This window comes from Ictalurus punctatus, chromosome 24 (assembly GCF_001660625.3).
Source record: "Ictalurus punctatus breed USDA103 chromosome 24, Coco_2.0, whole genome shotgun sequence".
Lineage (NCBI taxonomy): Eukaryota > Metazoa > Chordata > Actinopteri > Siluriformes > Ictaluridae > Ictalurus > Ictalurus punctatus.
In genome coordinates this window covers 9,341,157-9,367,583 of record NC_030439.2, presented here as the reverse complement: position 1 = coordinate 9,367,583, position 26,427 = coordinate 9,341,157, and the positions used below count along the sequence as shown (strand labels likewise).

Sequence of the window (26,427 nt, the reverse complement as noted above, 5' to 3'; positions counted from 1 at the left end):
AAAGTTAATTAATGTTACATATTTTTCATGTTCAGTGTTATATCCACTAGGGCATTGTGGATGAATGATCAACGTGAAGCCAACTTTATTCCAGGAGGAATCGCATTCTTGTACACTGAGAGCAGTTTGACGTTTATGAAAACAAAACAAAGCAAAACAAAAAAAAAGATAAAACATTATAGCCTATATTGAACACAGTGATCTTTAACTACGGCAATAATATAGGAACGATTTACCGCGACCAGTGTGTTTTGTCCGGCTTCTTACTAGGTGAACACGCTCCTATAAATTCTCTGCGCCGGAAGCGTAACGTCCTCTTCTAGTGATCCAACATGGCGGTGAGTGCATATGAAACATTAATGAAAATGGTGTACAGTTGAAATCTGAAAACATCGCATTGTTCCCGTGGTATTTTAGGGACATCTATGATACGCGGAGTAGTAGTTTTATCAGACCTACAATAATATGGTTGTATTTGATACGGAAGTGGTGTAAGGTGAACGATAAAGAAATATATAGCAGTTAGCTTAGCAGTTAGCTAGTGCTCCAGCTGAACGAGTGGCACAAGCTGAGGGCTGGGGCTCGATACATGTATCAGTGAAAGTGGTACAGAACTGAACAGTTATTCATTTAAAAACTGATCCGTTTCTAGAGGTTTTGTTTTGTTGTTGTAGTTGTAGTTGGGGTGTACCCTCTTCAAAAAACACCGGTTAGTTTATATGGTTGGAGCCGGTAAAGTCTAAGTCGTGGATATGTCCGGGCATGCTTAGTGTGGGAGCTAGATGAACTGTAAATGCTTGTGTTTAAAACTTGGTAGTTCGTCCACATTTCGATATCAAAAGAGTATTGTTTTTTTGTAGTCCTGGTTATATGTTGACCAGTAAAGTACATCATAAAGTACAGCAAGATGGACAGCTGCAGAGTGGTAAATAATGGCAGCGTGTGCATACTGTATTGAAACTACCAGATATTTGCTTTTAACCCAGTTTGACTTATTTGCAGGACCAGGGTGAGAAGAAGGAGAACCCCATGAGGGAGTTGCGTATTCGCAAACTGTGCCTGAACATCTGTGTTGGTGAGAGCGGTGACAGACTGACCCGTGCTGCCAAGGTGCTGGAGCAGCTCACAGGCCAGACTCCTGTCTTCTCCAAAGGTAACCTCTATTACTTGTGCACTTTCAGAACATTGTTGTTGAACTTGCCTTAATGTGGCATTCACTGTATATTTTGAAAATGATTTCTCTCCTAGCCCGCTACACTGTAAGATCCTTCGGTATCCGTAGGAATGAAAAGATCGCAGTCCACTGCACTGTTCGTGGTGCCAAGGCCGAGGAGATCCTGGAGAAAGGATTGAAGGTGAGATTCGTTCTGCTTGTCTTTACCGTTTTAGTTAAGCGTTAATATCTGATTTAGTTCTGTACCTGGTTTGACTAGTTGTTAATGTGCCATAGTTGCATGCAATTTTTTGAAAAGGTTACATTGATCATGATTACACACCACCCCAGTTGTGAGCCCACATAGGGTCCCGCCACTTGATTGGAGTCAAGATTTTGTCATAAATACAAAAATTAAACTCTAATGGCGTACAAGTGAATAGAATATTTATTGTGGAGCCACTTGATTTGGATTTTAAAAAACTACTGTTTGTGAGTAGATTTTCTTTGGACTGACACAACTCATGAAATCGGTTTTTAGCTTACACTGTGTGTGTGTGTGGTGTGTTTTTATAAATGTGTCCTAGCTTTTGACCGGCTTTTGGCCTGTCAATAATGAAGCAGAGTGCACTCAAAACCATACCTTGTTAATAAAAATTGAGAGAAAGTTGAATGCAAACCAGAACGCTGATGTACGCTAAAGGTTTGGAGACACTTGACTGAAATGTTTCTCATGATCCTAAAAACCTTTTGATCTGAAGGTGTATGATTAAACGTTTGAAATCGGTGTTGTAGACCCAAATATAATCGTGCCAACATATTCATTTCTTTCGTTAGAAAACTAACTGCTGTCCAGCACTAATAATGAACCCTCTTTCAAAATCTCGCATCTCTTTTCCTGTTGACGTATTGATCCAAAATCAGTGTTTTTTATGTTAATCATGTAATTGTATCTTGCAATTTTCCTGCCTGGAAGCATGTGCATTCATTGTTTTTCTGTTAATTTGTTTAGTTTTATCCTGTAACTTGTCATTCGTCTGTCAATAGGGACTCGATACAGGACACTAATTTTGGCAGACGTTGTCAAGTATGCTTGTTGCACAGTACGAGAGAGCTCACACACTTGCAAATGAAATTATTGGTTCAGTTCCTTCAAATATTAACAGCATGAAACAAGAATTGAGGTTATGGGCTGAAACATGGGTACATCTGTTATGCACGATTTCTTAATCCCACAGTCTTAACTTCTGACAACTTGCACCTGCCTAAGATTAAATGTGTAACTTTAAAAAAAAAAAAAAAAAAAAAAAATTTTTTTTTTTTATATATTTATTTTTTAAAGTGGTTCCTCCAGGATCCCAGTTACTATTATGTATGCTCTTTTAACTGTTCAAATCCCTGCAATTTTAGGTCTTTGCAATACTGCCTCTTGAAGCTAGTGATGAAACGAGATACTGCAACTTTACACTTGTCCCCTTAAAATCCCCTAAACCCTTTTCAGTTCGTTATAAAACCCCCCCCCCCCCCCCCAAATCTGTTCATCTGTTTTGTTGGCTGTTTACATTCTGAACGCACACATGGATTACTTTTCAGATAAGGGAACCCATTTACAAGTTGAGGTGGCATGTGTGTACTATTGGGTTATGTGTAGTGATTTATTACTGGGTTTGACACCGCTGCCTTTAAATAACAGCTGGTGAACGGAAGTTAATCGTCTTTTTATTACCTGCTGTATTCAGGTGCGTGAGTATGAGTTAAGGAAGAACAACTTCTCAGACAGTGGCAACTTCGGCTTTGGCATCCAGGAGCACATCGATCTGGGCATCAAGTATGATCCCAGCATTGGCATCTATGGCTTGGACTTCTATGTGGTGAGTGAGGTCTTTTTTTTTTTTCTCACCTTATTTTTATACTTTGATTCTTCAATGCATAAAATATTTCCTTATAATGATCCTTTCCACTGTTTCCTTGTGAACATCATGAGAGTAATATGCTATCAAAGGCTCACGTGTTCTGTCAGTCCCTCCGGGATTTTGCAATCACAGAAATTAACGCGAAATCAAGCACTCTGCAATATTTGCCATCGTCACATCATTCAGGTCTCATTTACCAACATTCATCACTTCATAAGAATGCGCAAAACAATTTGTGCAATTACAATTTTACAAATTCAAGTAGTTTTCCGCAAAAGAATAGCACAATAACTCTGCATATTGCATCGCTAATTTAGAAAGAGTATTTTTGGGTGCAATAATCCCCCAAAAAACTGCAAAATCCTGTACAGACTGTTCTGTAAAGTCCTCTGAGATTTGCAGCTCTGTATTGAGGGGTTTCTGTATAACTAGCAAGTCTGGTAGAACGCTCTTGATTGACTTTGTGCCTTGTGATTGAAGGTTCTGGGCAGACCCGGCTTCAGCATCGCCGATAAGAAAAGGAAAAGGGGACGCATTGGCTTCAAGCACCGCATCCGCAAGGAGGAAGCCATGCGCTGGTTCCAGCAAAAGGTGTGTTTTTTTGGGGGGAGGGTTACTTTGTTACCCATTAATGTTTCTTTACACATATTTGGGGAAATTGCTGTATATTTTCATTGTTGGTCCGACTGTTCTTTCTCCTTGTTTTTCAGTATGATGGCGTTATTCTCCCTGGCAAGTAGAGGACCACCACTTTGTTTATAACAAATAAATAAAACCAAAAGCCCAAATATTGCCTCCATGTCTTTTTTTTTTTTTTTTTTTTTTTTTTTTTTTTTTTTTTTTTTTTTTTTTTAATTTATTTATTTTTTTTTAAATAAATTAAATGAATGTTATAAGCTTTATGCCCACTGCTTTTAGTTTGTGTGCCTGTCATGATAACTACTTTTGTTGGATGATTTATTGTCCCAGAAATTTAGATAAATGATATTCTATGCCACTGATTTATAATTTTCACTTAAATATTTATAATTTGAATTCTATGTGAACTCTAAAGACATTATTTCAGTTAGTGGATAATACTAGTGAGCACCAGATTTTTAAATCAACAGTCCACAAGAGGGCGCAACAAACAAACTAAACGGTTCCTTGTGATATTGTTTATTGAACAAACCTGGCTATTTTCACAGTGCATATATTTTAAAACTAAAGTGCAGAAATGATAAAATCAGAAGATTTATCCTAGGTGCTCAGGCCAGTTCTAGTGTTCATTTTCACACTGTTAGTCTTTTTTTAAAAATAAGACAAAAACTATCCTTTAAATTCAGTCAGTATTTTGTCATACTCTGATTTAAAATGACTTTGAATATTAGTGAAAGGTATTTTAATTTGAGATCGTGCAAAAATTAAACCTCGTATTCATTTAAACATGTATCAACAAATATATGAAAACTTCACTCGTGTGAACCTGATCTGACATATTAGTGAGACGCTACTGTAATACAATATTGTAAGGTCTTTGCTCACTGTCCGTGTTTTAGTGTGGTACTACGGAAAGAGCGTATTCACTTGAGCATTTGCATCATTTTGTTCAGAAGCAAGCGATATTACATTTATGTTGTGTAAATGTCTGATTAACCTATGTGTATAGCATGCATATGGGTGAGTTACTTAACCCTGTTCAGCTTAAGCGGCTCAAACCCTGACATTATTGACGATGACTGTGTTTATTTGAAACGCTTGAACTATTAGTTCTCGATTTTTATTTTTCAAAAAACATTGTTAGTGCATTGTTAATATACTGAGTCATTGTTTCAACAGTATGTTTTAATTAAAATTGGTTTTGGGGTTTTTGCTGCACATTTTAAATTTGAATTGTATTCAAATGTGTGTTTTTATCTTAAATTCAACGGATATTCGAAGTTTGAATTTTAATTTGACAGCCCTAGAGCAGACAGAAGCAGCGTGAACGTCTAAAATGTTGGTCACATTCATTCTTATGTAAACAAACATGCGTGTAATCACAATGGGCATTATCGAGGTTGGCAAAAGTGATCGAGGTCATGTCCATTTATCGTAGGATAAGTCGATAACGTAATTATCGTGACAGGCCTAGCAGCATATGCAGTTGGGAGTGAGCAGATAAGTAGTTTTGCCAGTCTTTACTTTCTGAACAGTTGTGTTCAAATAAAAAGTTGTGTTAATAAATGTTCGCTTTTATTAACACACAACTTTTTATTTGAACACAAGTGCAAATATTTTTTAAATAGCTTTTATTTCCGTATTTCAAATGTAGTGGAAACGTTTTTGATAACTGCTGTGCATCTGCATTGCATCGAGTCGACCCACTTCTGGCACCTAGAGACGGGTATTTCAGCCCAGGAAGAATGAACTACGTTCCATAGTTCCTGTGAGTTTTTGGGTGTCGCTTCAGAAACTGTTTTTATTGTCACCCCACAAGTTTTCAATGGGGTTGAGGTCAGGGGATTCAGCCTGCCACTCCGTTACCTCAATCCTTTTTGTTCGGAACCAAGATGTTGCTTGCTTACTCGTGTGTTTGGGGTCGTTGTCTTGTTGAAACACCCATTTCAGGGGAAGTATTTTGATGTATTCAAACTGATCCATGACCCCTGGTATATGATAAATAGGCCTAACACCGTAGTATGAAAAACATCCCCATACCATGATTTTTGTGGCACCATGCTTCACTGTGTTCACAGTGTACTGTGGTTTGAATTTAGTAACTGGGGGTCACCTGATGTACTGTTGATAACCACTAGACCCAAAAATAATAATTTTACTCTCATCAGTGGACAAAATGTCACGCCATTTCTCTTTGGGCCAATCGATGTGTTCCTTGGCAAATTTTAACCGATTCTGCACATGGTGTTTTTTTTCAACAATGGTGCTTTACGGGGGCTTCTTGCTGATAACTTTGATCAAATGTCTTCTGACTGTAACAATACTTACAGGTGATTTTAGATCGTCTTCGATCTTTATGGAGAAGATGATTGGCTGAATCTTTGCCACTCTGACTATTCTTCGATCCGTTTTAACAGTTGCTCATTTTCTTCAGCATGTTTCGAGTTTTTGTTGCCATTTTAAAGCATGTGAGATCATTTTAGCTGCGCGTCCTATACTTTTCTGCACTTCTTTATACGTTTTCCCCTTTCCAATCAATGTTTGAGTCAAATGACATTGTTCCTTTGAACAATATTTGGAACGGCCCATTTTACTTAGCAATTCAGAAGGAAGTATATTTTATACCAATGTGTGAAACATTAGCCTCCCTTCTTCCTTAATAAAGGACACTTAATGACACCTGTTTTTTCACAGAAAGAATGAATTGTCTAATTAAACTCCACACTGCTATTATTTTGAACATACCTCTTTCAATGAACGAGTCCATTACTCAGAACTAGCAGTGGTTCATCAGGTTACTGATGTTGTACTGCTATTTATTAAAAAAACAAACAAAAAAAAAACACAATTGTACCTCTTAAACATTTTGTTGGGCCTGTAATTCATCCCTTAAATTATTCAGATTTTGAGGTTAAAATAGGTATTCCTGTCTATTTCCATTCTTTCATGGTCTGTAGAGCTGATAGTTGACTTTAAAATCTGCTCCTTGGACTGCTCCTGTTGTTTTTTTCCTGTTACCCGATGGCACTGAAGTCAAAAGGAATATTCAACTACACCCAGGCAAAATGCCAAAAGAACTGGACAAAAAATGACAGTAAAATCTGTGACCAACTGCAGTTTGTTGTACACTGACTTGTGATTGTGATCAACACACAATGCAAGCAAGTTGACAACTTGAGTAAAAAGAGCCTCGTGATATTTGCCATGCCTGTTCAAAGCTGCAGATGAATCAGTTTGTCTCTCCATAACCAGTGGGTGAAGTTTGTTTTTGCTGATCCTGCAGGTGTATTCCAGAGAGTTTCTCTCGGGATAACACGGAGTACATGGGTCTGTTCTTTCCTTTGGGATTTTATTGCATTCAATAAAGCAACATATTCTTGATTTGGGTTTGCAGCAGCTCCAGGTTGCAAAACACTTCTTTCTAATATGGGATCTGCTTATATTAATGTATAAGCAACTTCTCCAATCAGCTATTCGGTAACGAAAATTCTGGAGAAATTTAACATTGTCATTGATTCATAAGTCATGAATTAAATCACTAATGTTCAAACACAGGGCGCTAGGAGCCATATTGCTGAACTTGCAGCGTGAATATACAGTAAATGAAAATGAGAGTCTGCTTGGTGGGTTGGTGGATTGTGATTGTGACAAAATCTTGTGTTCATAAAGGAGATACCATGTTGGCATATTTTTTATAATGTGGTATATTTGACATTTTCAAAGGGTAAAAATAACTCTAAAAATATTAACCCATTTATGATATAAAATTAACAACCCAACTTTATGGGTTAATTTAACCCAAAATGTGTTTTGTCCTATATTTACTCAGCCGTTGGGTTAAAAATAACCCAAATAGTTTATTTAGAGTGTAGATAGAGGCAAACTGGATATTATATGGCAAACCCTAAAATGAATCTTGATTTATTATTATTTATAGTTATTTATTATTAAGGCTTTCAGTGCTTGTTCCACCATTAGATCAGTCAGATTTAAAGTGACTAATTTATAATCTCAGAGTAGTTTTGGGTTGTAAAGATAACACGAGACATGTTATGCTTTGATCAGTTTGGCTTTATTCAAGTGAAATCCTATACTAGAGAATTAGTGCCCTCTGCACCATTAGCAACATCTACATTATTATGTCTCCATTCAGCACAAAGCATAAGCCTTAATCAGCTGGTGACCACATTATAAAGGGAACATTGTACCTAAATGAAACTATCCACATTATCAATGACACTTCTTCTTGCTTTAATTTCACTTTTCAAAATTCTCTCTATGTCTGGAACAGCATTCACTCTCTAGGATGTTCACTGGTTCTCTTAGGAAGATAGTTGGGTTCTGTATACAGTTGAATGGAGTCTGTGATATCACTAGAAATGCAGATGCATGCAGATCCAGAGAAGAGGAAATGGTATTATTAATCCATGGGTCATCATTGCAAATTATTAGCTACAGTTTTGAGTTGTTGACTATCTTTTTGTAGAACATACTGGCATTTCATTTTTACCATCTTGGAATTCTATCTTTGTAGATACACAGTAACATGTTTTTGTTTTTCCACATAGAAATAGGAGATGCAAACATTTGCACTCAATTATATATATTTGTGGGTTTTTGTTTGTTTGTTTGTTTTATTTTAGTTTGGGGAATAATTGATTTCCAAGAAGCTCAAGGGCATATTTTCTGTTAATATGTCTGAGGGAACAGTGTCCAGCCATTGACCAACTCTCTCTCTCTCTCTCTCTCTCTCTCTCTCTCTCTCTCTCTCTCTCTCTCTCTATATATATATATATATATATATATATATATATATATATATATACATACATACATATATATGATTTTTAAAAATGTATGTGTGTGCATGGGGCACTGTGAGGGACTGCAGTACCATCCAGGGTGTATTCCCACCTCGTGCCCAGTGTTTCCAAGATAGCCTCTGGTTTCACCACGACCCTGATAAAGTGGTTACTCAGTATGAATTAATGAAAAATTAGTTATTACTATTTTCTTCTTTTTAGTCCTTGAGGTGATCTTGGTATGATAAAATTTTGATAAATAATTAGACTACAATAAATATGTAATAGAGTAATAGATATACTGAGATGGATATATATTATTTTAGTAAAACAATTTGCATTTGTGATTGCAAGGTGATAATTTGCAATGAATTTCTAAAACTCATTCTAACACTTGCGTGTATACCCACACGGCCTTACCCATTCACTTACTCAAATGTTTGTCCCATGCACTCAGTAGTTATGATTGCCTAGACATTGTCACACTGTTAATAATTGGGCCCTATTCTACACTAAACTCCCTAACATCCCTATGGAGTTCTACCATTCCATCTCCTTCCTTTAAATGTTGAATCCTCCCTGGCTCGTAACTGCCCACCCCTTCTCTGTTGTTCTCTTTCTCTCTCCCCCTCACTACTAATCTTGGCCTTATTCTTTCCTCCCTCCCTCCATCCCTCATGCAGTCATGCATGAACCCTGTTCTTCATGGTTGGGAGTGTTACGATGTTTGCGTGAAGTGTGACGTGGGGGGAGTGCCAGAGCGCAGCAGGATACTCCCACTGTGGGCTCGGGCAGCTCTTCCCCAGCTGACCAGCTGTCGGTACCTGGGTCATAGCGCTGCACTGCTGACTTATAGCGCTTCTCAGCTTCATTCCATCCACCCACAAGATATAGCTGGTCACCAAGTGATGCCAGACCAGCCGTGCTTACTCCTAAGGGCAAGGAGGCAACCCTGCTCCACTGGCCATTCTCAGGCGAGAATACCTCGGTGATCAGCACATCCACACGCTCTCCACTTGGGCCCAGCCGGCTGCCACCCACCACATAAACTTTATCACCCAATGTGGTGGAGCAGTGCCAGCCACGAGGCATCTCCAGTTGTGCCTGCTCACTCCAGGTGTCGGTCTGCACATTGTAGCTGGCCACAGAGCGAGAGTAGGCACAGTTGACATAGCCACCGGTCACTAGGATGTCTCCAGAGGGTAGGACAGCACTGGCATGGCAGCAGCGTGGCAAGTCCATGGGAGTGCGGAGCTGCCAGCTGTTGGTGGAGGGCAAGTAGCTCTCTGTGGTGGCCAGCAAGCCATCAGTATTACGGCCACCAATTGCATAAAGGCGCCCATTTGTGGCCACAAGGCTAAAGTGAGTGCGACGCTGACGCATGCTACTCAGGTGCAGCCACGTGTTAAAGCGAGGGTCATATCTGGGGAGTGGTGCATAGTGAGGAAGTCAGGTTGAGGTCATTTTAGTCCAAATTATTTCCTATATGAATGCTTTACAACACATTGCAATCTAAAGTGTACCTGCACAGAGTGCTGACAGCGTGTTTGGCCTGGTTTCGAGCATCGTTCTGGTCCTCTCCTCCTGCCACATACAGGAAACCATCAATCACAGCTACACACTGGTTAAAACTTTTAGCAGGAAGCTGGGAAAGATGGCGCCATGTGGCAACTCTATCACGAGAGTCTCTCCATAGTACCTAGAGACAAAATATGAATAAGAGAAATGAGTATATGAGAAACTACACAGATTAGCAGAAGCAGTTGTGTATGAAAGGCTTACTTCTCGACTCAGGGCACGCTCAGTAAGGGAGGGGCGTCCACCAATGGTTAGCAGAACAGTCTGGCTACCTCGGACCTTCGTGCGGCGGGATTGTAGTGTGTTCTGCTGGTATGGTAGCAAATGGTAGTTCATGGCATCCACCAGTAGACGGTGGCACTGAGGATCCTGCATCATGCGAGCAACAGGCTGAATCTCCCTGACCAGCTCACTGGCAGCGATAGTCTCGAACCGTACATGAGACAGTACGTCATAAGCATGAGCCTGCCTCTTTGGATCAAAGTCCAGCCACTTCATGGCCACCTGGATCCAAAGCAAGGTTATAGATAGAGCTCCACATTGAGTATCACACTTGACTGTAATTTCACATATAGCATTTAGGATTCCATCATCTCACTTTACACTAATTTTATTTCTATATAAAGTATGTAAGTATTTATATTTACTGCTATTTTTAAAATACTTCTGTATCAGACACATACTGTAATTAGGCCCTCCTCAGGGTCTGTGAATCCCTTCCTTTCCCACCTGTCCTGTCTTCCCCAATGGTATATACAGCATTGATATATACTGTATAATATAGCAGCTCCAATATGGCTATAAGTAGCTGGGACAGTAGAAAGCATTTATGTTTGGTGTGATCCTACCTGGAAGGTGGTGACCTCTGAAGGCAAGATAAGATTGTCATCCTGCAGAAAAGCTGTGATCTGTTCTAGGGTGAGCTGAGTAAACTGGGGTGTCTCTGCAAACTGGGCAAAGTTTTCCATCACAAAGCGACGTGCAGAGTCCCGCACAGGGCCCAGGCTGTAAGCGGCTCCAATGTTCCACACATACACACAGGTGTGCACATTTAACTCTGACATCAGGAAGTCCATGCACATCTGGAGGAGGTGGGGGATTTGCAGGGTGCAGGCCGCAGATACAGTACAGCCAATAGTGTAGAGAGACATGTGCACACGGCCAAGATAAGCAAAGGTGATCACATTGGCTAGACCTGAGGGTAGATTATGAATTGATTAATTTATGTGGCATAAAATGCCATTTAGACTGAGGACTTTTCTTAAAAATCCTGAAATTGGTAGATTTACCCATTAAGTGTTATCATGAATTTGGTCAACATGTATGTAGAGTTTATATCATAATTGATGATGTTGGTGGTTTTAGTGAAACTATGCTAAATCTAATGCAATGTCAGTGATGACCATACATAAAAAACTGCAGATATTATGCCATTTACCTAAAGGTGATAGGGTAGGCAACTCCAAGCGCTTGAGGCTGGGGTCCTTGGCTAGAACTTCCCGCAAGTACTGGCTGACAGAGGATATGACCAGCTTGTGGACATCGAAGGCCTTAGTCTTGCAAGCCAGCTCCAGGTCAGTGAGGAAGCGCTCCTGTCTCATACGGCTCAGCTCCTCCAGAAGAGCGGATCCATGTAGGGGACGAGTCATTTCCCCGCCCAGGCCAAAACCCCTCTCTCCAGGCCGAATCACTGGTGGCAGGGTCATTTCATTGAGACGATTCAACTGCTCAATGCTGAGGGGCATTTCTAGTTTTTTTACCCCTGTCTCAGGGACCACTACCTCAGTCTCCAACTGTGCTGGCTCTGTAGTTGTCTTTTTGGGATGGGGCACCTTCTTCTTGGGGGCCATGATGACAGATGGGCTAGTTTTTTTGGTTATCTATGTTAGATACTGATGGCAGTGATTTCGAATTCACAGTAGTGATATTCTGTCAAAAATATGGTAATAATTTTAGAGTATTTTTAGGTGTTTTGTTAAGGTTTTAATGATTTTTGACTGATTAACAACCGACTGAAAATTGGTGAGGTGGGTGGAGGGTTTTCACACAGCACACAAAACCTAGGAAGAAACATATTATGGTAGCATTACAAAAAGACTGCAGAACATGACATGCCTAGACTACAGCATACTTGTAATACATCATTCTTGAACTTGGAACAAGGGTGATTTGCAACTGCATGTGGTCTTGAGGAGGGAGTTATCAGAATTACATACTGTTCATTACATTCTAACATGTATGCTGTCTTACACTGCAATAAATGATATCTTAGTAAGTGAAAATATCTTGAATATGGGCAAATTCATCTCATATTACTTATTATGAGATTATTATAAATCAATATAAGATTTTTATACAATATAACACCAGCCTGTTTAGATGCTTTTATATTTACATTTCAAGCCATACATTTTCTTATTCTATTCGCAGATTAGTTTGCTTCTTTCTAAAAGCAAAATTAAAATTAAAAGAATTGTCTGCCAATACTGTACAAGACTAGAAAATGTCTAGAAATAGGTTTAATAACCATATAGTTGGTTAATTTTAATCTTATAATAGGAAATACTCGATGCTAAGATGTCTTCATTTGGTAAGATGTCATTTTTTATGCATTTGATTCTAGCCTTTTTCTGCATTGCCACTTTGAATTTTGTAACTGAACGCTAAATATAAAGTACATGCACACAGGTGCAAATATCCTTTTATATATAATATAACTACCCACACATTCTCTTTCTTTTGTATAACTTAAATAATAATGGCACACTTGTAATTTGTATTATTGTAATTGTCAATAACACCAAGAGCAAAATCCTGTTTGTGTACACCTAAGCTCACACACACACACCTAGTTGGAGTATGATACCCAGGTGCAATCAAGTAACTATCTAAAAAAATATAAAACCACAGGAGAGCATGGCTGGAGCTGAACTGCTTAAATTACCCTATCACTGCCATCTGCCTCTTCCACGCTCCCCTGTGAAATCCCCCTCTGATTCCCTTGGCTCTCCCTCCACTCCTCATTCTATCATTACACAAAGGTCTATCAGTTTGTTTGTTTTTTTTTAAATTCAGGTACACATATGTTTGTAGGAGCCCATCTCTTGCACAGACACAGACTCACTTAAATGTATTATTATGGTACATATCATGGTGCATAAGTGGTACATAGCATGTACTATAAGAAAATGAGAGGGAAATTAATGAGAAAATTCACATAAATGTCTTAAGAGTTTGTCCATCAGTTCCTTTCTTTTCAGTAATCACTGTCTCCTGTCTGTTGATCTGGACCTACAGTATACAGGTATACACTAGGCACACAGCAAAGATAAACCCTATGTTCAGTATGGTATAATTTTAGAATTATCTATTGTGATTTTTTTTTTACACTTGTAGGAGCAGTATAAGTTTTTATCAAGAGACAGATGTCGTCGTGGATGAGACCAGGCGGACTGGGTGAGCAAAACTACCATCAAAAAATCAATCAGTGACTAATATGACTAATAAATCACTTTATTTTTCTTTTTTTTTAAATCCAACTTTTAAGTTCAGGACAGATTAAATTCCTTCCATGTCTTTAATAATCTTTAACCATAGTTTAGTGTGCAGTTAAAATATGTATAACTACCTCTCTTTAATAATGTACTTACTAAAGCACTTTATGATTAATATTATTCATGGGCTTTCTTAATATTCTGTATGTACACAGTGTGTACTTTAAAAAAAAACAAAAAAAACAACCAAACACTGATTTTATGTTAGCTATTCCAAAAAAAATTGGTTTTAAGATTTAAAATTTTATGAATTTGTCTTGTACATTCCATTTTCTCAGTTTTATAATCACTGAGTTGTTTGGGTGAATGCTGTCAGTGGATTGCACCATCCTAACTGTCATAGCACATGTTACATGGGTACAGCCTGTCAGTGCTGTCTCACATAACACCACAGCTGCTGCTTTCTCTGAACGGTGTGAAGGACACTTAGAGCCATCATACAAATATACATTTACATTTAAATTTACGGCATTTGGCAAATATACAACCACAATCAGAGAGAGAGAGGAGAATGAAGATGTCAGAGAGTAAAACTATGTCCCAAATCATGGAACTGTGGCCAGAATTACACAATTACACTTTGTATTCCATCCCCATCTGACACATTACAGCATACTTACACTGAGACCAACTACGTACTAAGCCGAAATACGGCTAAATGAGAAGAAGAGAATAAAGAAAAGGAAATTTGGTGACTGACACAGGCAGCAGCATGGGGGTTAACAAAGGTTGAAGTTTGGAAGTTAAGTATCTGATGTAGATTTTTGTGTCGGCTCATTATTCAGTTAAATATATATATATATATATATATATATATATATATATATATATATATATATATATATATTTTTTTTTTTTTAAAAATATTATTCAGTAACTACAGTGAAGCTAATATGAAGGGTACATAGTTATGCAGAATGTAACTGAACTCACTCGTGGATGCTGGGAGGTTATTAAAAGTCTAGGTCTAATTTGTGAAAGGAACTTAAGCTAAGCCACATTGCATAGCTGATGGAGAAAAATAGCAACTGATTAAGACAATTAAATAAGAATATGCACCACTAAATTGCACTCTCAGGTTAAATAGATAGATTTATATTGCAACCACAAGGTATTTCTCGGGTGCTAGTTTCCCTGGATTAGCACCTGATTCTGAAATGTTACTATTTATGAGACACATTTAAGTGATAAGTGAAATAAGGACTGATAGGCCTGGCAGAGGAAGGAACATGCAATGATGGGATTGAAAAAGGGAATGACAGAGAAGAATTATGAGGGTAAAGTGAGATGAAAAGTAGTTACTGAAGGTGGTTTAGTGATACCAGGCAGCTGTCATGTGCAACGCTTGGCTTCTGATTGTAGGCCTATTGCCCACCACCCTAAGCCACAGCATGCCTTCTCCTATCTCAGCCTGTTATTTATAGAGACTCGAAAACATGCTGTGACCTCAAAATGAGAGGAATAACAAGTCCCCCCTCACTGTTTTCAACACAGGCTCTGGCCATTTAAATTTAGACAACCTTCCTGAGTTTATTTTGATCCCGATATATGTTTACGCTGTAATGCATGGCAGTCCAACGTTTTTATGGTGGTTAGAGCCTTGGCAAAATAGGTTTAACCCAAACTAAGACCAATTTACTTTGTTTCTTGTTTAAGATAACAAAGATTCATAGGTTTGTAAATTCTTTACATTCATTTTCGAAACTTACTTTTTCAAATGTACAATTCTACCGGAACAAGTCATTTTTCTCTCGCTCCCCAAGCAAGACCTATTAAATGTAATATTATAAATGATTACTTATCCTTGTACTGTCTAATGAAGGCAAGCAGACACACATGTCTAAAGACAAAAAATGCTTTACCTTACTTTTCCAGCTCTCTTTATCACTCTGTTCTCTTTCTTTGCTCTCTCTTTTTACCATTCTTAACAAAATCCTTTTCTGTTTTCTTCTTCTTCTGTGGTGCTATATCCTTGTGTCCTCTGTCTGTCTGTCAGAGCACTGTCCACTTACAAGCCTGAGGAAGAGAACTTCCTAACTAAGCTACGTCACATTAACCCCAAGGCCTGAGCTCCACCTGGACCTACATCTCCATATACAGCTAGCTGCCCCTCCCCACCAAACATAGCACACATCCAGGCCTTGAGCCTGAAATGGAAAGGAGGTGGGCATTGCAGTTTTCTTCAGCCATGCCAACATGCTGTGCTCATGGGTTTTTGCTGGAGACTGAACATGGTCTCTATAAAATGTGGGACGCTGTCACAGTTGTAATCATTCATCTTCAGATCAGATCTGTAGTGACACTTAAGACCTACTATTTGTTTTGGGGTAAACTAGTTAAGTGAAATACTATATGTTTTTACATTTTTTAAACAAGGCATTGATAATAGAGCTCAACATTGGGAAACAACATATAGATGGTCAAAATTATTAAAGGTAACATTGATATTGAAGAGCTTGGGTGACTGTGTGCAGTTTCTGTGCATGTTCTACCCCATGCATGTCTGTGTGGGTGGGTTTTCTCTGGGTTTTCTGGTTTCCTCTAATCTCTTTAAAACATGCCACGTGGGTGGGTGGATTGACTAAAATAAATTGCCCCTAGGACTGAGTGAGTGAGTGTGTGTGTGTGTGTGTGTGTGGTGCCACCTCCCGTCCCATTCAGGCTATTTTCCCAGGAGATGTTCTGTATCCTTGTTACCAAAAATGAGTTGACAGAGTGACTTATTAATATGGTGCGATTGGCCATAGATTATGCTTTAAATGATTAAATTACACCCAAAATGCATGTGTGTGTCAGTCTTATCGATTTAATTGTACAGCCCTGCTGACAAAAACAACAAACAAACCAAAAAAACCAATACAAACCCTCATAGAATTTGTAATGTTTTTAATGGTTATAATGGGAATTGTACTGGTTTTAATGGAAACCGTAATGGCCTCTGTGTGTAATTTGTTGCCATCATGGCATGTTGTGTCTAGTGGATAACATTAAGGATCACTAATGGTAATGGGAATAGTTTTAATGGTTATCTGGTGGTTTATAATTTCTGTGATGGTTTGGATGTTTCTTTTTCCAGCAGGGAGATCACGCAGTGATTTTATATATATATATATATATATATATATATATATATATATATATATATATATATATATATATATATATATATACACACACACACACACACACACACACACATATATATGTGTAATATATATATATATATATATATATATATATATATATATATATATATATATATATATATATATATATATATATATATGTGTGTAATATTATATATATGTGTATATATATAATTTTTTTTTTCTTCCCCCTGAAATTAATTCCTGGCTACGCCACATAGCCATACACGTTCACGTCATAAGTCCCTTGCCTGTGCTGAGTGTGATGTATTTCCGGAATCTCCATGGATCAGACTGAGCAGGCGCTGTGTGGATGAAGTGGTTTCCGCTCACTGTGTACCAGCTGTAAACATGGCGGAGGAGCTATTGGAGGCAGTGGAGAAGTTGCAGTCACGGCTTTCAGAGAACCAGGAGCCTCGTAAGGTAGGACCAAGTCATTCAACCTCGTAACGTACACGCAGCAGCCCACAAATAGATAAACAAAACCGACCGTTTTAAAAAAAAAAAAATGTGTATCCATGTATAGGAGCGTTTCCGCGAATAACAATAACTCAGATCTAACCACCGATATTGCTTACGTTTACGTTTAGTGCGACACTATGAGGACTCTTTAAATAGAGAAGTGCTAGGCAGAGTTTGCCAGCGTATACGTTTTGTCATGGTTGAGTAAATGATAAAAACCTATGTTTAATCGACTTGTCGTATTTTGACCGAGTGCTGGGTAGGAGCTGTGAGAAATGATGATCGATTTTTTTTTTTTTTTTTTTTTTTTAAGAAAAAAACCTTACAGTAACAGACAGGCCGTGAATGATCTGATTTAGCAAGCTAACGAGATTGTAGCAGCTTTACAGAGGCAGGAAAAACTGAGACTAAAGTTCAACATGTCAGAACTCAAAGTCTCCGTTTATTTACCAGAGATTTCTGAAATTGTGCTTTCAAAGCTCGTGACGTTGCCAACCTATGTGGATAAAAATGATCTTTGTTTTGGTAAGTTGGCTAACTACAGTCCGTGTCTTGCAGGCCTCATGAAACCTGGCATTTCCACGATTATTTTACAAATTTACACATAGGAATTATGATCTGTATTTATTTTTTATTATTAAAAGTAATGTTTGAGATTTTGCTGCCAGTAACCTCACTTAGCTGCTGAGTGAGAATCCTGTTGTTTTGAAGTATTTGTTTGACATAATGAATTCATCTGTGGTTTATTTTTCTTGTGTCCAGCTGTTGAAAACACTTAAGAGATTGGGAGAGCTGCCTATGACGGTGGATATTCTCGTGGTAAGATGATTTTTTACCATGATTTTGTTTTCATTTCCGCTTCGGTTAGCATGGTTGCCAAAAGAGACACTTGGTTATTTTATAAATGTAATAAAGGGCTTATTCGAAAACATTCGAATGCTGTGGGTTGTGCTTTGAAGTTTGATTTCAACAAACATGCATTGAAAATTGTTTTTATCATGCCAGACGAATAGGGTTTTCACACACAAAACCTACGACAATGTCGACATGAAAGTACAGTTTGTTTTTTAAAGTGAGAGAGGGTTAGGGACAGAACAGAGAAGAACAGCAGTAAATGTATAGTAAACAACAATAACATAATGGGCCCATTAAAACGTTTGCCTTTGCTGATATTGTTTTATATTAATTACTCGAGCATTTTGGTTGCTAGATAACCCATGACCCCTACCCCTCCCAGTATCACCCCCCATCACACCCGGTTCTCACCCAAAGCTTTTAGTCATGTTGGAATGGCTTTAGACTTGGCTTCAGTTGTGGCTTGTGCAAATATTTTCGCTGGTCCATCTCTAAAATGTCAGCATGCCTTTGCCAGTACAGTATGTGAACTTACTTCTGTACACACATGAGCCTGCACATTATTTATAGGGAAATGTACTAGGTACTGGGTTTTCAGCTGTATTGTGCATTCACATTTCCTACTGATTTGATACTGTTGAATTCCTGAATACATGTGCATGTGTGAAACTGGCTTAATTGTGTTCTTCTGACCTGCAGGAAACAGGTGTTGGGAAGACTGTAAATTCTCTGCGCAAACATAACATTGTTGGGGAGACAGCAAAGGATCTTGTGGCAAAGTGGAAGAAGCTGGTACCGCAGTCTGCAGATAGGTGAGCACTGACATATATGAACTTAGAGTGAAGACCAAGAGATGTTTAACTAAACACAGCAAGTTGGACTTAAAGAGCCACATGGCATCGGGATGCTATTGACATGTAGTACTGTGTAAAAGTCTTAGACACATACAGGGAAATGCTGTAAAGCAAAATGCTTTCAAAACGAATTAAATAAAATGTTTCTACGTTTAAAAAAAAAATACTGTAAAGAGCAGTAAATAGTGGTAAATGAAACAGTCATTGTTTGGTGTGACGACCATTTGCTTTAAAAAAAATTTAAAAAAAAAGATTAGTAGTCTCCGGTACAATTAGTGCAGTTTTATAAGTAAATGAGCTGTAAGTTTTATTGAGCATCTTTGCAGAATCAGCCATGGTTCTTCTGGAGACTTTGACTGCTGCACTTGCTTAGTATTTTTGCTGCAAAACCCAGCAGCCTTAATTGTGTTTTGCTTTTTTGTCTGAAAAGTGGTCTTTTACGTTATATGCTGCTTTCTTTACAGAAATACAAACATTTTTCTGTAACATTTATTTTTGTACTGCAAAACTAATGTTTGGAAATCTAAAATGTTTTTGTACTGACTCGATAATGTAGAAATCAGAAAATATAAAATCTATACCAAAGTTTGTATTAAAAAAAAAAATAGCGTGCCTAAAACTTTTGTACAGTTGTGTATCAGCATAGAAAGATGTGCAGCTGATGCTGATATAGACTTAATACAAAATTGCATAACTTCTTAAGCTTGCCAGAATCTTGGATAGAGGAGCTACATAGTACTGTAGCAACAGAGATACAATACTGTTCAAGCTGAAAAACTGTTGCAGTCTTTAAAGGCATTATTAATCGTGTGGTATCATTTTCTCTCAGCAAACCTAGTAACGCTAAAGAGACACGCTCCCACTCACGTCCAGACAAGGCCAGAGGTTACAAACGCATCAGACAACCTTCACCAGAACAACCTCCACCTGTAGAGGATGAGGAGGATGAAGAAGAATACCAACAAGACTACTCCCCCTCCCCACAACACTACAGTGAACAATATAGTCACAGAAATGTAGGGGGTTATCATTCGGAGGAATATGAGAGTCCGGTAGAAGAGCCGGTACCTAGTCCTCCACAAAAACAAATTGGACACAGCAAGCCACATAGGGAGCAAACCAGAGAACATGGCTCTCATTCCTCCAGGGAACAGGAGAGGCGGAGTCGCCCCACTCAGGTTCAGAGTGAAACACAGAATCGCCATGATAATAGGGAACAGAAAGAAACCACGACACACCCATCCTCTAAACGAAGTCATCACTCCTCCATACAGGAAAATAGGAAAGAAAAGAAAAGAGTCAGTGATGGTAAGTGTTTTGGAGATTTCTTTGGCTATTAATTTGACAGTAAATTGACTTAAGTTTTTTGTCCTTCATAAATGTCACATTTGTTAAGCAAAGTATGAGGTACATAAGAATAGAATACATTCCTGACTCTGTGGCTGTTTCCAGGCAGGGAAAAAAGAGACAAACCAGAGCCTGAGCGAGACGATGATGAGGATCATTCCTTTGAAGCTCCTACCATGTCTTTTGAATCCTTTCTGACATATGATGAACCTAGTCCCAGTAAGAAAAAGAAGAAACTCTCTCGACCATCTCAGCCTGTTACCCCTGCTGCTTCAGTATCCTCCAAGTCCAGCAAAGCTAATGGAACTAGCTTTAAACGTCCTGAGCCATCTACCGCATCAGTATCCACGCCCACAGTACCGGAGAAACGCAGGAAGGTGAGGTCATTAGGCCAGTAGGTAACATCTAACATGAGTAATAGTTGAAACACCATTGATCATGATTTTTCTCTAGAGAACACAACTTTCCCTGCTTTTTATGTGTTAGAATATAAGTTTGACATTTTCATCATGTTTCAGGTTATCCCTCAGATAGTTGATGTGGTGCCCACTCTACCTGACATTCCTCTGCCAGCGATTCAGCCCAACTACAGACCCCTGCCCTCAATAGACGTCACACCACTGTCCCCACAGAGACGCAAAGGTTGGGGTCTTTAATTTTGTCTCCTCATCATGTTTATTTAATGAAAACTTAAATCTGTCCAGTGTGTACAGAATAGAAAAATATGATTGAAAATACCTTTGTCTTTATGTGCTCGTCAGGAGTCAGGGATTTTTCTTTCTTTTTCCTGTAGTTCCAATAGCATATGACGAAGAGGATGCTGGCTTTACTGGGCGGCGTTTCAACTCCAAAATGGTGGTGTACTCTGGCTCAAAGACCTCATGCTTGCCCAAGATGATGACCCTATATGAGCAGTGCATTAGAGTTCTGCAGAACAATATTGACTGTGAGTAACATACTGAAAAATAGACACATGTAGGGGTGCGGGACAAACCGATGGTTTACAAATGAAACAGAAATAAAAAACTTGGAAAATTTCCAGGGTGTATTCCTGCTCCATGCCCAGTGTCCCCGGGATAGGTTCTGGGTTCTTCGTGACCCTGACCAGCATAAACTGGTTACTAAAAGTGTGAGAATTGTGAGTGAGGTAGAATTTTTACACTCATGGTTGACTACAGATTACTTTAGACTGCTGAAGCAGTTTGGTTTCCCAGTGGAACGAGAACTGTAACTTTACCAAGAGGCACTGCCTCATAGGTCTTTGCGGTTTGCTGAGCTCCTACTCTGTGCCACTGCTTTAAAAGTTATATTAAATGCAGCCTATTATATTAACAGGCTGTTATAACAGCAGTTATATCAAATGCACCCTGTTTCCAGTTGACCCATCAAAGTGCAACCAATGAGATGGCGTGGTGCAGATCCCGAGTCATGATAGCAGTAAGAAAGGGAAACCACGCTGGCATCCTGTTAGCAGTGCAGTGCTTACAGGCGTAACGCTCCACTTTTTCACTTGAAATTGAGATACAGATTGCAAAACTGCATTCAAATAAACTGCACCTAGTAGCTACTTTACAGTTCGCTGCTTCACTACATTGAATATGTAATGATGACATTACACATGTCTCCAGCCTCAGCAGCCTGTGTGGAAAAAGCATAGGCTGCATGTAGAAAAATAAATAAATAAATAAATTGCAGATTGTGTCAGCTTTCAAAACCTAACGATGCATAGTGTTAAGTTTAATTTGAAATGTTTGAACGAATTTCCTGTTTGATCAGTAGTAGATTTTCTTACCCTTTATAGAAAGCTGCGTAACTCAAATTAGATAATCTGTCATTTACAATTATAGTACTGGCAGATGCCCTTATCCAGAGTGATCTACACACATGCTTTGTTGTCTTCATCGAAACAGTGGTGCAGCAGAAAAGTGTTTGCCCTTTGCAGGTTCAAATCTCGATGATTTCACAGCCATCTGTGTTCAGGAGACAAGGGCGCAAAATTGCCCATGTTCTTTGGTTATAGGGATGGCTTTCTCTCTCTCCTGTCAGTTACAGCAACATTAGCCAATGTTATGTGTCTGTGAGCTCATGTATGTGGAAGAGTGTAGATGAGCATGAGCAGCAGTTTGAAAAGATGTGGTTGGCTGGCTTCACATGTCTCGGAGAAAGTACATGTTATTGTAGATATAAAAGGAGCACAAGTAAGGGTGGTGTGTGTGTGTGTGTGTGTGTGTTTTTTTCTTTTTTTATTTTTTCTTCTTTCTAATTCAGTTCCATTGGTAACGATTAATTTTGGTAGCAGTTTCATTTAACATCATGCCAAGCTCTTGTAGATAAACTTGCATCATGCAAATTCACAAACATTAGAAGTGTAAGCCAGCAGAAAACAAACGTGCCTGGGCTGTGGTCTGAAATCAAATCTCATAATTACATTAGGGTGTTTTTGGCTATGTGCTTCTTCTCTTTGTAGCAAAAACATGAGACAAAATATGTCTGTTGTGTGCAGCTTTTTTGTCCTGATGCGTACTTCTCTGTATGAGGTTTTTCAATGCTTCACTGTTGGGTTGAGAACAGTCTGCCAACCAAATTGAGTCTCCTGCACAAGATCTCATGCTTCATAACAGCCACTGGTTAAAATAAATAAATAAATCAGCATTTGTTGAAGTTGAAGTGTTTTCTTCTTTAGCAATTGATGAAGTTGGTGGTGTGCCTTATGAGATATTGGAGCCAGTTTTGGAGAGATGTACTCCAGAACAGTTGTACCGCATTGAACAGTGTAACCAGGTATGCATATACACAAAGGCATGTTCACACACACACACACGTAAACAACCGAAAATGCATGACGATTTTTAGAGATGAAGGAGAAAGGGGTTAATGATGTAGGGATAACATTGTACACATTTCCTCAAGTCTTTTATAGAAGAATCAGATGAGCTGTGGATGCGACACTGCCAGCGGGACTTTAAGCGCGGGTCTCCTCAAGAGTATGAGTCCTGGAGAGAGCTGTATCTGCGCTTACATGATGAAAGGGAGGAGCGCCTGCGCAAGCTCACACAGAATATCAGCTCTGCCCATGCCAATAAACCCAAAGGTATTCACACTTCCTATCTGCATGGGTCTTACTGATGAAAAAAGAGGGAAACTGTGCATCGACTCTGCTTTGTACTCATGAGTACTTCCCTTGCAATTACACTTACTTACCATATACAGTTGTTTTCATGACCTTATTACAGTTACCCTCCACTTTATTAGGAACACTGGTACAACTGCACATTCAAACCGGACTGGTTTGAGTTGACAGGAATTCTATAGTAACTCAAATAATCTCTCTTTACAACCATGGTGAGCAGAAAAGCATCTCAGAACGCACAACACATCAAACTGTGAGGTGGATTCTCTACAACAGCAGAAGACCACATCAGGTTCCACTCTAACCCATGGCTATCATGGAAACAGACATGCAGAAAGTAGACAGTTGAAGACTGGAAAAAGACCAGGTGATTTTTACCCCCTGATCTACAACTGTCCAGTTTGGGTGAGCCTGTGCCCATGATAGCCCCAGATTTCTGGTCTTGGCTGGCAGGAGTGGAACCCAATGTGGTCTTCTGCTGTTGTAGCCCATCCACCTCAAGGTTTGATGTTTTATGCATGCTGAGATGCTTTTCTGTTCACTACGATTGTAAAGAGTGATTATTTGAGTTACTATATCCTTCCTGGCAGCTGGAACCAATCTGGCCATTTTCCTCTGACCTCAGCAAGGCGTTTCCACCCACAGAACTGCCGCTCGCTCAATGTTTTATGTTTTTCCACATCATTCTGTGTAAAATCTAAAGCCTGTTGTGTGTGAAAATCCCAGGATAGCAGCAATTTATAAAATACCAGCATCCACACCACGATCAAACTCATAGAGATCTTCATTCTGATGTTTGATGTGAACTTTAACTGAAGGTCTTGACCTGTATCTGCATGATTTTTTGCATTGTGCTGTTGCCACATGATTGGTTGATTTAGATAACTGCATGAATGTGCAGTTAGTTGTACAAGTATTCCTAATAAAGTGAACGGTGAGCATATAAAGGATAAATGAACTGACAGCCAATGTAAAAAATTACCCGTGTCTTCCCCTGACAGGTCGGCAAGTAAAGATGGCTTTCGTGAACTCTGTTGCTAAGCCCCCTCGTGATGTTCGGAGGAGGCAGGAGAGGTTTGGCACTAAAAACGGTTCTACCAGCACCAGTACTAGTGCTGCGGCTCCCATCCCAGTCAAGTGAGTAAACTCTACATCAGCTTCCATGCTGAATCATGCAGGTACACATACGGAATGTACATATCTTGCATTTGTCGTGCTCAAAATAGCCTACAAAATTGCGACTTTAACAACTTCATAACAATCGTATCCCTGCTCATGTATAGCAATTATATTGCCAGAAGCTTATTTTTCTCATTGACAGAGCAAACGTCTTTTGTACCAAAATCAGATGCTAAAAATGAAATTCCACCATGAAATAATTGTGTATAAGTGGCACCCATTCAGTGCATCACTGTCTGTTTGTGTGAGAATGCCTTTCGTAGACACTGCAAAATACCACAGGTGTTATCACCTTACCAAACCACAGTGTTTTTAGTGTGTATATTTAAATTGGCCTAAATGTATAATTGATATATTAAGGGTGCTTGAACTGGCATCTGTGGTATCTTGTATATAGTTAAGGCCATATTCATATTATCATTTGGGCCTTCTGACTGCGTGATATTGGTCAAATAACACAAGCTCAGTTATAATAAAGACATGCAAATTTGCTGTTTTAAAATAGTTGATATTTTAAGATGCATTATGGATTTGTGTTGGACTTTATTATAGATTCATCTACACTAATGTAGCTCTGTTATGGAGTACTGTACACTAAATTAGATGTCACCTTTTTAAAGTATGTCATTATAGTACTATATTTCAGAATCAGACCATCAATGCCACATAGCTCCTACAGTCAGTCGAGTGATGATGGCCAGTCTTCCTACAGCAGTCCTCCTGAGCCATCTCATTCTCATGCTCCAAGCAGCAGTGCTGGCCATAGTTCTAGAGACAAGCCACAGGTCAAAAGTGAGTAAACTAAAAATCAATGAGATGATATGATGCTTTCATCATTTCAGTGATCATTTATAAAGTCATGTTAGTGTGAGTGGCGTCTCTAAATTTCTTCCTTTTTTTCCCCCCACAGAAATTGCCCCTATGATGGCTAAAACTATCAAAGCCTTTAAGAACAGGTTTTCTCGGCGGTGAAGGAAAAAGAAAAATTTTAATGTCATGGGTATTGAGTCCATTCTCATGTTTAAATAATGCTTAAAGCTGCAATGCCCTCGCTCCTCTTTTTTTATTTTATTTGTCATTTTAATTGTGGATATGCAGATCAGAAACAAACACTTCTTGCCATAGGATGTGGTCATATTTCTCTCTTTTCAGAAGAATTGCGTATTCTACATCACAGTACACTACAATGGGACATTGGATTTTATGTTTTCATTTTGGTTATTTAATTACTGTTGCAGACTAAATTCTCTGCATTTTGCTTTTAATGAGGACAGAACATCCATAACAGTGTGTTTGTAAGTGTTTGTTGTTTCAGTTTGAGTTCATTCACAATGATGTAAACATAAATATAGTGGGAGAGAGTGAGAGGGATTAGGCTGATGATGAGGACCCAACACATCCACTCGACTATTTATTTTAATTCTATGGCCCTGGTTTCCCTTAATTTGGGCACATGAAATTTGAGGACGATGATCAAAATAATAATTTTAATGCATTTTAATAAATGTTATATGGACATTTTTAATAAAATGTACGTTTCCCCCTTGTGTTGTTTTTGTGTCATGGAGTCAACTTTTTTTTGTCAGTAGGACAACCGATGTTTAATCTTTTTCAACAGTAATTCTCGTGAAAATCTCAATATTATTACATTTCAGTGAGGCTATTAAATAATCCAGGATTTGTAATAAAGGAAACGCCACTAAAACAAACCCAGAGGATGAGTCCGAAATCGCGTACTGAGACAGCACATACTAATCAGTAGGCCTATGTGTGTGTAGTATGAATACAATCCCGGACATACTATATCTGCCGTGT

General features: G+C 38.7%; 3 protein-coding genes across 6 annotated transcripts; 2 read left to right on the top strand and 1 right to left on the bottom strand.

The window, feature by feature from the left end:
- The first annotated feature begins 329 nt into the window (after positions 1-329).
- On the top strand, positions 330-3,854 carry rpl11 (ribosomal protein L11). Of its 2 annotated transcripts, none has more exon segments than NM_001200111.1 (6): positions 330-338; positions 1,003-1,153; positions 1,249-1,355; positions 2,893-3,024; positions 3,547-3,657; positions 3,777-3,851. In NM_001200111.1, coding segments are annotated over 6 exon segments (537 nt in total). In that variant the 5' UTR covers positions 330-332; the 3' UTR covers positions 3,807-3,851.
- A 3,901-nt stretch (positions 3,855-7,755) lies between these two features.
- Positions 7,756-15,689, bottom strand: klhl43 (kelch-like family member 43). 3 transcript variants are annotated; one of them, XM_017454311.3, is made up of 7 exons: positions 15,502-15,689; positions 15,349-15,408; positions 11,524-12,145; positions 10,934-11,280; positions 10,290-10,589; positions 10,031-10,206; positions 7,756-9,930 (listed from the first exon to the last, which is right to left on the bottom strand). In XM_017454311.3, exons 3-7 carry the CDS (start codon positions 11,933-11,935, stop codon positions 9,183-9,185), a joined length of 1,983 nt encoding a protein of 660 aa, XP_017309800.1. In that variant the 5' UTR covers positions 11,936-12,145; positions 15,349-15,408; positions 15,502-15,689; the 3' UTR covers positions 7,756-9,182. The 3 variants fall into 3 exon arrangements, with proteins under 3 accessions (XP_017309800.1, XP_017309799.1, XP_017309801.1); XM_017454310.3 differs by lacking the exon at positions 15,349-15,408; XM_017454312.3 differs by lacking the exon at positions 15,349-15,408 and having other exon boundaries at positions 15,507-15,689.
- Positions 15,690-17,054: 1,365 nt separating this feature from the next.
- eloa (elongin A) lies at positions 17,055-26,159 on the top strand. Its single transcript, XM_017454313.1, has 12 exons — positions 17,055-17,208; positions 18,010-18,066; positions 18,802-18,914; positions 19,786-20,264; positions 20,409-20,680; positions 20,822-20,945; positions 21,097-21,249; positions 22,987-23,084; positions 23,214-23,394; positions 24,435-24,570; positions 25,259-25,404; positions 25,523-26,159. Exons 1-12 carry the CDS (start codon positions 17,137-17,139, stop codon positions 25,582-25,584), a joined length of 1,893 nt encoding a protein of 630 aa, XP_017309802.1. The 5' UTR covers positions 17,055-17,136; the 3' UTR covers positions 25,585-26,159.
- The last annotated feature ends 268 nt before the right edge of the window (positions 26,160-26,427 follow it).

Bases quoted from the DNA above. Each gene is read 5' to 3' on its own strand.
- klhl43 (XM_017454311.3), bottom strand. From the start codon at position 11,935: ATGGCCCCCAAGAAGAAGGTGCCCCATCCCAAAAAGACAACTACAGAG. The intron at 11,281-11,523 runs GTAAATGGCATA...ATCTACCCTCAG, and splicing joins GCCTACCCTATCACCTTTAG to GTCTAGCCAATGTGATCACC. The intron at 9,931-10,030 runs GTACACTTTAGA...ACCACTCCCCAG, and splicing joins GCTGTCAGCACTCTGTGCAG to ATATGACCCTCGCTTTAACA.
- rpl11 (XM_017453923.1), top strand. The intron at 1,154-1,248 runs GTAACCTCTATT...TTTCTCTCCTAG, and splicing joins GACTCCTGTCTTCTCCAAAG to CCCGCTACACTGTAAGATCC. The intron at 3,658-3,776 runs GTGTGTTTTTTT...CTTGTTTTTCAG, and splicing joins TGCGCTGGTTCCAGCAAAAG to TATGATGGCGTTATTCTCCC.
- eloa (XM_017454313.1), top strand. From the start codon at position 17,137: ATGGCGGAGGAGCTATTGGAGGCAGTGGAGAAGTTGCAGTCACGGCTT. The intron at 20,681-20,821 runs GTGAGGTCATTA...ATCATGTTTCAG, and splicing joins TACCGGAGAAACGCAGGAAG to GTTATCCCTCAGATAGTTGA. The intron at 23,085-23,213 runs GTATGCATATAC...CATTTCCTCAAG, and splicing joins GCATTGAACAGTGTAACCAG to TCTTTTATAGAAGAATCAGA.